Source organism: Chelmon rostratus, chromosome 4, assembly GCF_017976325.1.
Source record: "Chelmon rostratus isolate fCheRos1 chromosome 4, fCheRos1.pri, whole genome shotgun sequence".
Classification (NCBI taxonomy): Eukaryota; Metazoa; Chordata; class Actinopteri; order Chaetodontiformes; family Chaetodontidae; genus Chelmon; species Chelmon rostratus.
The window spans coordinates 8,130,244-8,144,011 of NC_055661.1; the positions used below are offsets into that span (position 1 = coordinate 8,130,244).

The window sequence follows — 13,768 nt, forward strand, 5'->3', positions numbered from 1 at the left end:
TACCCATAGAGTCAGCGAGAGCAGGGGTGGAAGATGACTCACAGGTGGATTGCATGGTAATGAACAGGATAACGGATATGACTATGCCTTGGATACATGACTCAGTGAGGGATGGGGGCACGGACCCATCTCTTAGGGCCAGAGGTAGCAGTACTCAGATGACAGTGAAGGCAACTAAGAACAGAACAAAAACAAAGAACAAAAGTTGTGCAGCAGAGGATAAGAAACTTCAAGTTTGCCCATGTGGCTGGCAGAAAATAACATCAATCCGAGGCCTTAGAACTCATCAGGGAAAGAGGAAGCGTTTAGCAGTGGAAGGGCAGAGTGGTATTTCTTGAGAAGTCAGTCGAATCAGTCGGATGAAGTCCAGCGACAGGTAGAAAACCACAGTTCGCAGGATATTAGTAACACGGTCCTTGGGGAGGAGGAAGTATGGAGAGGAGATGCAGTTGGTGTTGAGGTCAACAGGCCAGCCAAGGAGAGAAGCATGGAGCAGAAAGCTAGAGTTAGGTGGCCGAGGGCAAATGATAGCAAAGAGTGGGAGGCAGTTAATAGAGATTTATCAGTCATATTAAGCAGGCTTAGAGGGGATGTAGTGGAGAAATTGGATAAAATTGGAGATGTGATCTACTCCTATGGTCTAGAGAGATTTGGGGTGCTTGTCTTAGAGCATACTAGCATGATTTGGCATCAGACTCAGACAGCTAAGAGGGAGAAAAGAGACTTGAATGTTGTATGTTTAGATCTGGCTTATGCGTTTGGGTCAGTGCCACACAGACGGCAGAATGGAATACGTCTTCCACCAATTAGGGCTTATATGGATGATATGACACTGCTAACTTCAACAGTGCCATGTACAAGGAGGTTGTTAGATACAGTCAATGAGAATCTCAAGTGGGCTAGTATGAAGATTAAGCCTAGTAAGTCAAGGAGTATGTCTATATACAGAGGTAGAGTAAGTGATAGGAAGTTTGCTATAGATGGTGAGGAAATCCCAACAATTAGGGAGAAGTCAGTCAAGAGTCCAGGACGGTGGTATAATGTGGACCTGAATGATGTTGAACAGGTTGTGTAATTTAGAAAGGACGTTGCAGAAGGGCTGGTGAGAATAGATAAATCAGGCCTCCCAGGAAAACTGAGGTTGTGGTGCTTGCAGTTTGGCTTGTATCCTAGGTTAATGTGGCCAATGTCAGTATATGAAGTCCCATTATCTGTAGCAGAGAGAATGAAAAGGCTAGTTAGCTCTTATATTAGAAAATGGTTGGGTGCTCCCAGGTGCTTAAGCAATGTAGCTTTGTATGGGAAAGGAATGCTTCAGCTGCCAGTATCCATGTTAGTTAGCAATGTGGTTCCAAACCCTTCGGGGGGGAGGAAATGGAACCCAGGGGCAGCAGTGCAGGAGGCAGAGGCAGCTCTTAGGCATGCAGAAATAGTAGGAAATGTTTAATTTGGCCGGGGAGGCTTGGGGCTTGGCCCAGGCAAACCAGTGTGGAACAAAGCAGGTCTAAAGGAGAAAAGAAAGCTTGTAGTGGAACAGGTGCGTAGGCAGGAGGAGTTGTTAAGGGGGGCAAAAGCAGTTGGTCAGGCCGAACAGGGACAATGGTTGAATTGGGAAAGTGTTGAGAAGAGGAAACTTAGTTGGAGGGACCTGTGGAATATGGAGGAAGGCCATATTAAATTTCTGATAGGGGCGACATACGATGTGTTGCCAACCCCGCAGAACCTAAGTCTCTGGGTATAGGGCGATCAATCGTGTCCACTCTGCTCAGGTACAGCAAGTTTAAAGCACATTTTTTCAGGTTGTAGAATTAGCTTATCACAAGGCCGGTATACATTGTGGCATAATCAGGTGCTGAGAAGCTTAGCCGCAGGCATTAAAGAAAGAAGGAAGCAGGTGAATTCTGGAAGTTCTAGAAAGGAGAGGTTAGGTGTGCAGTTTGTTCGGTTAAAGTCTGAACAAGACACCTCTCCTCTGCTCTGCGGCCCTTTATGGAATCGGTTTGACATGCCTGCCTAGGCGATTTGCTGCTGCTCATGAGCACCACTGCTGGCTGTTAATGAGGTGGGGCAGTATAAAAGTGGCAGTCCTCGCACTGCTCTTTCCTCTGCACTTCCGTCATCACTAACGCGTCACTTCCGCGTCAGGTTGTTTGGCCAACAGGGCGACTGCTTTGGTGCAGCTCCGTGTCCCGCACGTGCTTCTATGTTAGCTGTGGTAAACACCGGTGGCTGTGTGGAGCTCTCACTCCCCCTCCCTCCTCATAAGTGTGCGGTTTTCCTCACTGAGTGTGTCTGCCACATGTGCCAACCTTTGCACAGCCCGAACCTCGGCTCCTGTCTGGTGTGGTTGATTGCTGCTTCTATTGATCTTGTGCTGTGGGCCTGTTCTTGTGCAGCCATGATTAGTGCTTCTGGGCTGTCTTTCAGTCCAGACTTTTCCAGCCACTGGCAGGATTTCTTGATTTCAGTAACTTCCTCTACTTCTGGCGGTGGTACATGCCAAGGGGCTTGTCCCGCCATGATGGTCAGTCCTCCACTTCTGCATTATTGGGTTTCTGTTGCCTAAGGTAATCACTTCGTAGCTCATCTTTGGGGGCCATCTTCATGATGTATTCCTGGACCTCATTTGTCTCATCCTGGACAATGACTCTCCACTCCTTGGCTTCCCTTGGCCCGCTTAGCGTACAATCTCAGGGTGCTGGACTTGGGATGAAAACTTCCCTGCATCGTGAGGAGCTTCCTTGCCTTGATATCAGTGGCTTCTAACTGGTGATTTTAACCTACATGTCGATAATAGGTCTGACGTAATGTCCAATGACTTTTTAAATCTTTTAAGTTATATGGATTTTAAACAGCACGTCACACAGCCGACTCACAACAGAGGACACACCCTGGACCTGGTCATAGCCTATGGCCTGTCCACTGGTGTGTCCTCTGTCGTTGACCTGGCTGTGTCTGACCACTACTGTGTATATTTTATTTTATTTCACCAGCTTTAACCACCAGGAGGCCCCGGTGAGATCGGTGAGGAAACGCTACATTACTTCTGAAGTGGCTGCAAATTTTATGGAGATTTTAAAGAGCACTCCTGCAGAAATTTTACCTGCTTCTTGTGATTTTATTGTTGACAATTTTAACAGCAAACTGAAAACAACACTGGACTCTGTCGCTCCACTTTTAACCAAAACCATAAAAACAAAACCTACATCACCGTGGAGAAGTAACGACAAAATCAAAAAACTCAAAAGAAATTGCAGGAGTGCAGAGAGGAGGTGGACAAAAAACAAAATGACAATTCACTATGAAATATTACATGAACAGCTGAAAATCTACAATAACACAGTCAAACTGGCATGAATCTCTCATTTTTCAAGACTCATCAAAGACCATAAAAACAACACCAAATTCCTGTTCTCCACCATCGATCGTTTAGCTAATAGCAATTTAAAAAAAACCTTCCAAACCCCCATCAGATGCCCTCTGTGAGGGCTTTGCAGACCACTTCAGAAATAAAATCGATAATATCAGATCCAGTCTTTTACCCCAACAGAATTTATTTTTTAACACACCTGTACCATTACTTTAACCTGAGGAAACACTGTTTTGCCCTGGTGGACGCAAGGACACTTGGTCGAGCTTTCTCCCAAGTAAACCCAACAACCTGCCTTTTAGACCCAATTCTCACATCACTTTTAAAAACATTTTATGGCTTCTTTGAGGAACAGATTTTAAATATTGTAAATTACTCTCTTCAGACGGGTGTCTTCCCCACCGCCTTTAAAACATCAGTGGTGAAGCCCCTTCTGAAGAAGAGTAACCTAGACCCCAACATTATTAATAACTACAGACCTGTGTCCAACTTACCATTTTAAAGTAAAATATTAGAAAAGCTGGTTTTTAATCAAGTAAATGATTTTTTAAATAGTATCAATATTTTTGAGAAATACCAATCTGGTTTTAGGATGAACCACATTACAGAGACAGCCTTTTTAAAGATTTTAAAGACATTAGGTATAACGCAGATTCACATAAACTCACAGTATTGATACTACTGGATCTAAATGCTGCCTTTGATACAGTAGATCACCACATTTTATTAAACAGACTGAGAAACCTAGTCGGTTTTTAACTGGTTCAGCTCCTATCTCACAGATCGATATTTTCCGGGTAAGTTTGGATACATGTTCCTCCAGAACAAATAAAATAAGTTGTGGGATGCCCCAAGGGTCAATTTTAGGTCAAATTCTTCCATACAGCTCAACCAAGACAAAACAGATGTCTTAGTCATTGGTCCTGAAGGCAAGAGAGAGAAAGTTTTACCAAAACTACAAGATTTTAAACCAACACAATGTGTAAAGAACCTGGGCATCATTTTTGACTCTGAGCTGAATTTTATATAGGTTTTATCATCTTAAGAATATAGCCAGAGTCTGCCCATTTCTCTCTCAAGATAACACAGAGGTGCTGATGCATGCTGTTATCTCCTGTGGTTTAGACTACTGTAATGCCCTGCTCTCTGGCCTCCCCAAAAAGACCATTTCTAACCTGCAACTATTACAGAACCCAGCCGCACGCGTGCTGACTAGACCAGAGGGCGGGCTCACATTACACCGATTTTAAAATCTCTGCATTGGCTCCCTGTGTGATTCAGGATCGATTTTAAGGTTCTTTGATTAGTTTTTAAATGTCTGAATGGTCTTGGGCTCACTTATTTATCTGACATGCTTTTATCACATCAACCCTCGCGGGTCCTGAGGTCCTCCAGCACTGGACTTTTAATTATTCCTAGAGTTAATACAAAAACCCACAGGGAGGCTGCATTCAGCCATTACGGCCCTCGACTATGGAATAGCCTGCCGGAGAGCATCAGGACTCTGCTCCGCTCTGCATTAAGTGCGGGGTCTGCCCCTGTCCATCGGCGTCTGGGTGGTCTCTGTGGCGGCGCTCCTGGTGGCCGCAGGCTGTGGCGCTTCCCAGTGTGGATGGCTCCCATAGGTGTTTCCTCACATGGTTCCTCAGTGCCCTGCCATGTCTCAGCACTGTGTGTGTGTGTATGTATGTGTGTGTTTTGTGAGTGTGTGTGTGAGCGCATGTGTGTATATCTGGAAGCGGGATATTTTGCTTTTATTCTCTTTGTTGTTGTATTCTTTTATCTTGTGAAGCACTTTGTGTTGCATTTTAAATGGATGAAAAGTGCTGTATAAATAAAGTTTGATTTGATTTGATTTGAAGGATGGAGTGAGGTTCACCACTTTGTCAACACATGATTGTAGTAAGGATATTACTACATGGGCTCAGGAACACTTTGTAAACGTGTTGTTGGTAAACACAGTTCCTTTGAAAATGGTTGAATTCTGTTTTTATTGACATTTTACACAGCGTCCAAATTTTTTGGAATTGGACTTGTATGCTCCAATAAATGACGTCCTCGTGGTGATCATCAGTTTTTGAGACCTTGTTGATGTGGAAGCTTAGATCTGAATCAAGGATAACACCAAGAGCTACAACCTCAAATTGAATCCAGGGAGTTAATTTCCTCAGATTATTCAACATCATATCTGTTCTTGTTTTAGAGTAGGATTTTAATTTTGTCCTCGTTTAACTTCACAAAATTATTGCTTATCCATTTACTTATTTACAAAAGACATTTAGGAATGGAGTCTATAGCTGCAGCATCATTTGGTTCAGCACAGGTGTACAGTCGTGTGTCATCTGCATAACTACAGAGGCATATATTGTGCTCTCTAATGATGCCACCAAGTGACAGCATGTACAGTGCGAACAGTAATGGACCAAAGCAGCTCAACTCCTGCAAAAACACTGAACAGAACACAGAAAAACAATCTGGTGTATGCAGTCCAGTGCAGTGAGGAATGCACAGACTTGTATATTGGGGAAACCAAACAGCCACTGAGCAGACGCATGGCACAACACAGAAGGGCTAACTCTTCAGGGCTGGACTCAGCTGTTTACCTGCATCTCAAGGAGGAAGCACACTCCTTTGAGGATAAAAATGTGCATATTCTGGACAGAGAAGACAGATGGTTTGAAAGAGGAGTAAGAGAAGCCATCTATGTCAAGGTTGAAAAACCATCTCTGAACAGAGGGGGAGGTCTAAGACAGCACCTTTCTCCCACATACAATGCTGTCCTTTCATCTCTCCCTAAGAGATTCAAAGATTTAGCCTCTGAAAACAAACAACAAAGCCATTCACACATGGCTCCAGGAGCCTCCCAATGACAACAATGGGACACTAACGAGGCTAACGACTGTCGTTGACACCAAAGGGTTGCACCCCACCCCGCCTTAATGGGGGGATCGTTTGCCTCACAATAGAGTGATACCATTCTTGTTTTTTGTGGGTTGGTCTCACTCAGGGGATAAATACTTGAACCTAACACCATTGCATTGGACTAGAGCTGTCCTATCAAGTCTGGTTGCGTACGAACTGATGAAGCCTGCTCGGATGAGAGGCGAAACGTCTTCTAAGACAAACTGACGAGGTCCAGTTGCGAACGATTGAATGCCCTAAAGCGTACAATGACCTGGATGAATGAGAATATTCACAGGCACAGTACTGATGCTACCATTTAGCTAATGCTAATGCTAACCACTAAGAAGAACAGAAGAAGACAATACAGTTCCGATGCAACCATTTAGCTAATGCCAATGCTAATGCTAATGCTAATGCTAAATGCTAACCGCTACCTGCTAAGAGGAACAGAAGAAGACAGCTAGATTCACCTATACTGTTAATGTTAACTGCTAGATGTCAATACTAACTGCTAAGATACTATCATACTACCACCGCTTTAGCTATTGTTAGCTGCTACAATGCTAGCACAGGCCTAGATGCCACATGTAACTGCCAATTGCCGCACTACCATCTACCATCATCTACCCCTGCCTCTCACCAACTGCACCAATAAAAGCAGGGTGGGAATACAAACCCTGGTTCGGGTAGGGGGTAGAAAGAAAAGAGGTAGAGTCAAAGATGAAAGTAGGGATTGGATACAGACCCTTGTTCGGGAAAGGGGGTAGAAAGTTTAGAGGGTGCTGAAGGTGGAGGCCTAAACCACAAGCCAGATTTAACAGCCTCTTCTAACATTTCCTTTAAGAAGCAACAAACCCTACCATTTCCTTCAAAAAGCAAACAAAGCAGGAAAACAAACCCTAACATTTCCTTCAAGAAGCAAACAAAACAGGAAAACAACCAAAAAAGAACAAAACAAGCCAACTCTGTATCTTACAACACAAACTCACCTGAACAGGCTGCATGGTCCCAAAGAGAGACTCTAGCTGGCCACACCCCCCACCTTATCCACACTTCCTCTTCCTGGATCTCTTCCTATTGGGAGAGCGAGAAGATGGGGTGGGGAAAGCAGAGCAGAGGAGAGGTGTCTTGTTCAGACTTTAACCTCTTCTACTGTCGGATTGGGCATGCATGTCCTCTGCCTCCCCCTACCCCCTCACTGCCCCTATTTCACCCACCAAACTACTATTATTTCTCCGAATCCATATCCACTGACTAGACCTAGCAACCTCATCTGACATCTCCCTCACTGTCTTCCTTAAATTTTGCCCCTGCACTCCCAGCTCCCTCAACAGTGAAACAGCTGACCCTGCAACAAAACCTCTACACCCCACTTCAACCGGACAAACCCTGGTCTTCCATCCCCTTTGCTCAGATTCTGTCTTTAAATCTGCATACTGAGTCTTCTTCCTTTCATAAGCTGCCTCCACTGAATTTTCCCAAGGGACTGTTAACTCAATAAAATGCTAAGTCTTTTTACTCATGGACCATAAGACAATGTCCGGCCTCAGATTACTATAAACTATTTCCTGGGGCACAACTAGCTTTCCAGTCGACCTGCATTTGCCAATCATCAGCCCTACCAGGCAGCCACCTACCTGCCTTCTCCCTGACTTAGCAGCTCTATTTTTCTCCCCCTCTCGAACAAACTGCACAACTAACCTCTCCTTTCTAGAACTTCCGGAATTCACCTGCTTCCTTCTCTCTTTAATGCCTCCGGCTAAGCTTCTCAGCACCTGATTATGCCGCCATGTATACCGGCCTTGTGATAAGCTAATTCTACAACCTGACAAAATATGCTTTAAACTTGCTGTACCTGAGCAGAGTGGACACGATTGATCGCCCTGTACCCAGAGACTTAGGTTCTGCGGGGTTAGCAACACATCGTATGTCAATATTGCTTATTGATGTCCATATTCCACGGGTCCCTCCAACTAAGTTTCCTCTTCTCAACACCTTCCCAATTCAACCATTGTCCCTGGTTGGCCTGACCAACTGCTTTTGCCCCCCTTAACAACTCCTCCTGCCTACGCACCTGTTCCACTACAAGCTTTCTTTTCTCCTTTAGACCTGCTTTGTTCCACACTGGTTTGCCTGGGCCAGCCCCAAGCCTCCCCGGCCAAACTGAACATTTCCTACTATTTCTGCATGCCTAAGAGCTGCCTCTGCCTCCTGCACTGCTGCCCCTGGGTTCCATTTCCTCCCCCCAGAAGGATTCGGAACCACATTGCTAACTAACATGTCCTTACTCCCAGATAATAAAAGTTCTGTCCTAACCTTAGTGCATTTAAACTCCTCTGTTAGACTGGATACTGGCAGCTGAAGCATTCCTTTCCCACACAAAGCTACATTATATAAGAACCTGGGAGCACCCAACCATTTTCTAATATAAGAGCTAACTAGCCTTTCCATTCTCTCTGCTACAGATAATGGGACTTCATATACTGACATTGGCCACATTAACCTAGGATACAAGCCAAACTGCAAGCTCCACAACCTCAGTTTTCCTGGGAGGCCTGATTTATCTATTCTCTCCAGCCCTTCTGCAACGTCCTTTCTGAATTGCAAAACCTGTTCAACATCATTCAGGTCCACCGTCCGAGACTCTTGACTGACTTCTCCCTAATTGTTGGGATTTCCTCACCATCTATAGCAAACGTCCTATCATTTACTTTCCCTCTGTATGTTGAAATACTCCTTGACTTACTAGGCTTAATCTTCATACAAGCCCACTTGAGATTCTGATTGACTTTATCTAACAACCTCCTTGTACATGGCACTGTTGAAGTTAGCAGTGTCATGTCATCCATATAAGCCCTAATTGGTGGAAGACGCATTCCATTCTGCCGTCTCCCCCCACCTACGACCCACTTGGAAGCCCTAATAATTACCTCCATAGCCATTGTGAAAGCTGGCAGGGAAACTGTACATCCTGCCATAATACCAACCTCCAATCTTTGCCAGCCTGTTGTGAGCTCTGCGATACTTGCACACACTCATAGTCTTCCTATGTGAGACAATGTTGTACCTAAATGTTTTGCTCTTGCCTTAAATTTCACACAGACAGAATCTGTATCAGTACTGGTTCAGGTGATGAGAGATCAGAGTCTACCAATGTTCAGAGCATCCAAAAATATGTGTCAGGCATCATTTATTACCATGCACAAAAGGAAAATATACACAAAAAAGGCCCAATGCCATTTATAGACAGAAAGCCATCAGGACACATTGACACAGAGCCCTGTACGTGTCGGGGAAGAAAAGCAAAACACAAATTAATACATCAAGATGACTTTTTATTTTTTGTCTTTGGCACCCTACAGTCACATTGTGAAAATATTCATTTGGTCTTTTATATTAGAGCAACAATTTCACAGCAATGTGTTACAGCATCAGATTTGATTTGATAACTTGACCATGAGAAAAAAAAACTACAATCTTTGTTTGTTCTGACAACAAGCCTTTGGATGAGGGCAACTACTTCTGTTCCAAATCATGCCTTCTGTCTGTGTTTTGTACACTCTGGATGGAGCACAGCATCACAGAGAATAATTTTTGCTAACATAGGCCTCAACTCATTTCATTTTGGCATCCACTCTTTTTCGCTATTTAATCAATTTATGCCACATGAGGTCAGCTTTTCTTTGTTTTTATCCAATATTAAGACTACTCCTGCACCTCATTCATTGTGGAGGACTGTTTTGAAGTACACTGTGGGAAAGTGAATATTCAGCAGCTTTTCCAAACCAAGGGTGTTATAATGCCATCTTCTCTGGCAGAGGTTGTTTCAAAGGTAGACTGGTTTCTATCCTGAAATGTTTCTTTTTTTCTGTCCTGTGTTTAGTCACTTTCTGTACAGTATATTGCTTATCTCAACAGGATGTTGGCCTCTCGGGAACCTGGCTGCAGCATCTGAAGGCTGACAATGAGTTTAACTGATTTTCTAAACCAGGGGTAGAAAAAGGCATAGATCAGAGGATTAAAAGTGGAGTTACAATAGAACAGCCAAACTTGAGCTGATGACTCTACACCACTTGCGGTGGCCTGTCCTGTTATGGAAGGAATGTAGTATGGACAGAGACAAAGTATAAACACAAGAAGGATAATACCAAGAGTTCTAGCAGCTCTCATCTCTGATTTCTTCACAGTCACAGTGTTTGATTTGACAGCTGAAATCTGAGATCTCATGACACGTGCCTGTGACACAGCCACCACAAACACTCTCACATAGAGAACTATGATCACACTAACAGGGCCCAAAAAGGTGAGCAATAAGTCTACTGCCCCTGAAATGTAGTTTATGATCACTGTACATTCTTGAAAGCAGGAATTAGACAAATGTATTTGTAACAAGTAATCTTTCAGTATTATAACGTTGTAGATAACAGAAGAGATCCAACACAGAGATACACAGATTTTAACTCTGCTTGGTGTTAACATGGATGAATAGCGCAGAGGGTAACAAATAGCCACATAGCGGTCCACAGATATGAGCACCATGTTCCCAACGGAGGCAGAGGTGAGGATGAAGCTAGACAGATACAACAGAGCACATGAGATTTTACCCTGAAACCAGCAGGACTGCAGAATGATTGCAGATGGCATCGCTTCAAGGCCCACCAGCAAGTCAGACACAGCCAGGGAGAGAAGGATGAGATTGGTGGGGGTCTGGAGCTGCCTGGAGGGGGAGATTATGATTAGTGTCTCGTGTTCAGTGCAAATCAGTTCAGAGCACAGCAATCATTGTGAGAATATTGACAGAATATGGAAAGTGAAATTGTACTTTCATGGACACAGAAATATGAATATTAAACTCTACATACCCTGAATGCCATATAAAGCTCTATAATATCACTCAGCTCCACAGCATATCAAGAATTATCAACTTTAGTTTGGTGGTTTTATCATGTAGATTTTCTTCATGACTGCTGACATTATGGCATGTTTATACATGCAAAAGCCCAATGAGACTGACATTTTCATTCACAAGTGAAAGTACTGACATCTCTGGTTTGTCTCAGCTTGTTAACAATATAGTTGTATAGACAATGACAAAGAGATAAAGTCAACTTGTTAGGGTAGAACAGTAAAATAAACAAAGCTCACATCCATGCTTTGAACTCAAACACACTATCAGCTGTTATATTTCAAGAACAGTGACTGTGCCTGAAATGGGAGATGGAGATGATGACCAACAAGTTGAGTGTCACAGTGAGCAGAGTGATACAGCACAGCAGCGTTTTGATGAACATGTCCTTGGGAGTAACAGGCGTTGACCTGCAGGAGGTGTTGAGGGGAGGAATACAGAGTTCAGCTGCTTCCAGTGACACCATCATCAGAGATAGTGACTGTGATGAGATCAAGCAGCTCTCTGATTCACTTATTCATGAGATGGGATATTTATCACTTCTGGATTACCATCATCATTCCTATTGCCCATCACCTCTCTCCCTCTCTTCATCTGCCTTCACACTTCCTCCAAACAGCTTTTTTCTTCCACAGTTCTGTTTCAAATATTTTTTTATTGTGAAGAGTGGCAGCATGATGCATGGCAGCCAGCAAAAAAAATTTTCTCTACTTTTTTTTTTATCACATACAGTGTGAACAACAGTGAGCAGGGCTATTCATCATTTGTTGTTGTTTTTTTTAAAAAGGAAATGGTCCTCACATTATCATATGAACATAGTACATAAACAGAAAGAAGTTGAAGAGAAGAAAAGAGAGGAAAAAAACAATCAAAAACCCTGACCAGCCCGTCCTCCCACTCAGGCCCTCAGTCAGCGTTTACCTAATAGTACACAAAATGCAGTTAATATACAGGATTTAAATTAGTTCAGCCTTTCAAATAGGAGATTAAGCGGTGCCAAATCTGATCAAATTCTCTGAGTTTGTCTCTCAGAAAGAATCTAGTTCTTTCTACATGCAGAGTTTCTGTTAACTCAGTGAGCCAGTGTTTGACAGTGGGCTCTTCTTTCTTCTTCCAAAAAAGAAGAATGAGCTTTTTAGCAGTGAGAAGTCCATGAAATAGTAGACATTGTTGAGCTACCTGTAGTCTCCTTGCGCCTACTGAAATTCTTAAAATGATTAGCACTGGGTCTGGTTCTAACCCCACCTTCAACATCTTTGAGAATATTCTAAATATCCCTGACCAAATGTTATGCAGGTTGGGACACAGGACATAGCTGTGCAATAAGTTTGCATTTGGTGAGTCACATTTATTGCATAGAGATGAAATTTCTGGAAATATTTTGTGTAATTTTGCCTTTGAATAAAGCAATCTATGCACAATTTTAAATGGTATTTAACAATGTTGTGCGTTAACTGAGCAAGTATGTATATATTCCAAGGCTTTTATTCCAAATATCCTTTGACATCTGCTCACCAAGTTCTGCTTCCCATTCTGCTTTAATTGCATTAGTTGCAGTTGGGGCTATGCTATGGAGCGTATTGTACAGACAAGATATACCTTTAGGCCACGTGGAGTATTTTAAACAGCTATCCAGTTTGTCCAGCCCCGCACCCTCAAACCCAGGGTGATGTGTTCTCACATAACTCCTAACCTGCAGGTATTTAAAGAAGTCACACTGTGGGAGAGCATATTTTTCCTTAAGTTGCTGGAAGGATGCAAACACTCCTTTTAGGTATAGGTCACCAACAAAACCAATTCCCAAATCCTCCCATGCAAGAAAGGAGCCATCTAAATAAGAAGGAGCAAATGAAGGATTTGCTTTTATGGGTAATAGGAAAGACACATTTCTAAGCTCAAAATGTTTCTTAAGTTGTTTCCAAATGAGTATGATGTTATGAATAATTGGATTGTTACTATAGTTGGCTTTACTTAGTGGCACAGGTGACAAAATGACTGCACCTACAGAGAAAGGTAGACGATCTTCTCATTCCATCTCTAAACCAACAGGCAGTACAGCGGAGTCATCCAACAAATAGACAATGGAGCGAATGTTGGAGGCCCAATAATAATGAATGAAGTTCAGCCCTCCATTTGTCTTGGGTTTACAAGATGAGCTTTTCCTATTCTATGTAATCCCACACAAATGAAAAAATAATGGAATCTAAGCATTTAAAGAATGTTTTAGAGATACAAACAGGTATGTTCTGGGGGAGATATAAAAGCTGCGGGAGAAATATCATTTAAACAGCGTTTGTCCTTCCCAGCAAAGAAATTGGAAGCGTCCTCCAAAATTGAATGTTATTCCTGAGTTTATCCATCCAGGGATAAAAATTGGCCTTAAACTATAAATTACAATTTTTAGTAATAATTATTCCCAGGTACTTAATTTTTTCTCTGGTTATCCTAAAGGGAGGTTGATAGAGCCATTCATGATCTATAATACGAACTGGCATGAGCTCGCTTTTGTCCCAGTTGACCCTGTAACCCGCAAAGGATCCAAACAGATCAATCAAGGACAGAAGTGGTGGTATTGAAGTTTGAGGCTG

The 13,768-nt window shown here is 42.9% G+C and overlaps 1 protein-coding gene across 1 annotated transcript; it reads right to left on the reverse strand.

Moving 5' to 3' along the window:
* Positions 1-10,180: 10,180 nt before the first annotated feature.
* LOC121605375 (trace amine-associated receptor 13c-like) lies at positions 10,181-11,646 on the reverse strand. Its single transcript, XM_041935265.1, has 2 exons — positions 11,480-11,646; positions 10,181-10,991 (listed from the first exon to the last, which is right to left on the reverse strand). Exons 1-2 carry the CDS (start codon positions 11,644-11,646, stop codon positions 10,181-10,183), a joined length of 978 nt encoding a protein of 325 aa, XP_041791199.1.
* Positions 11,647-13,768: the final 2,122 nt, after the last annotated feature.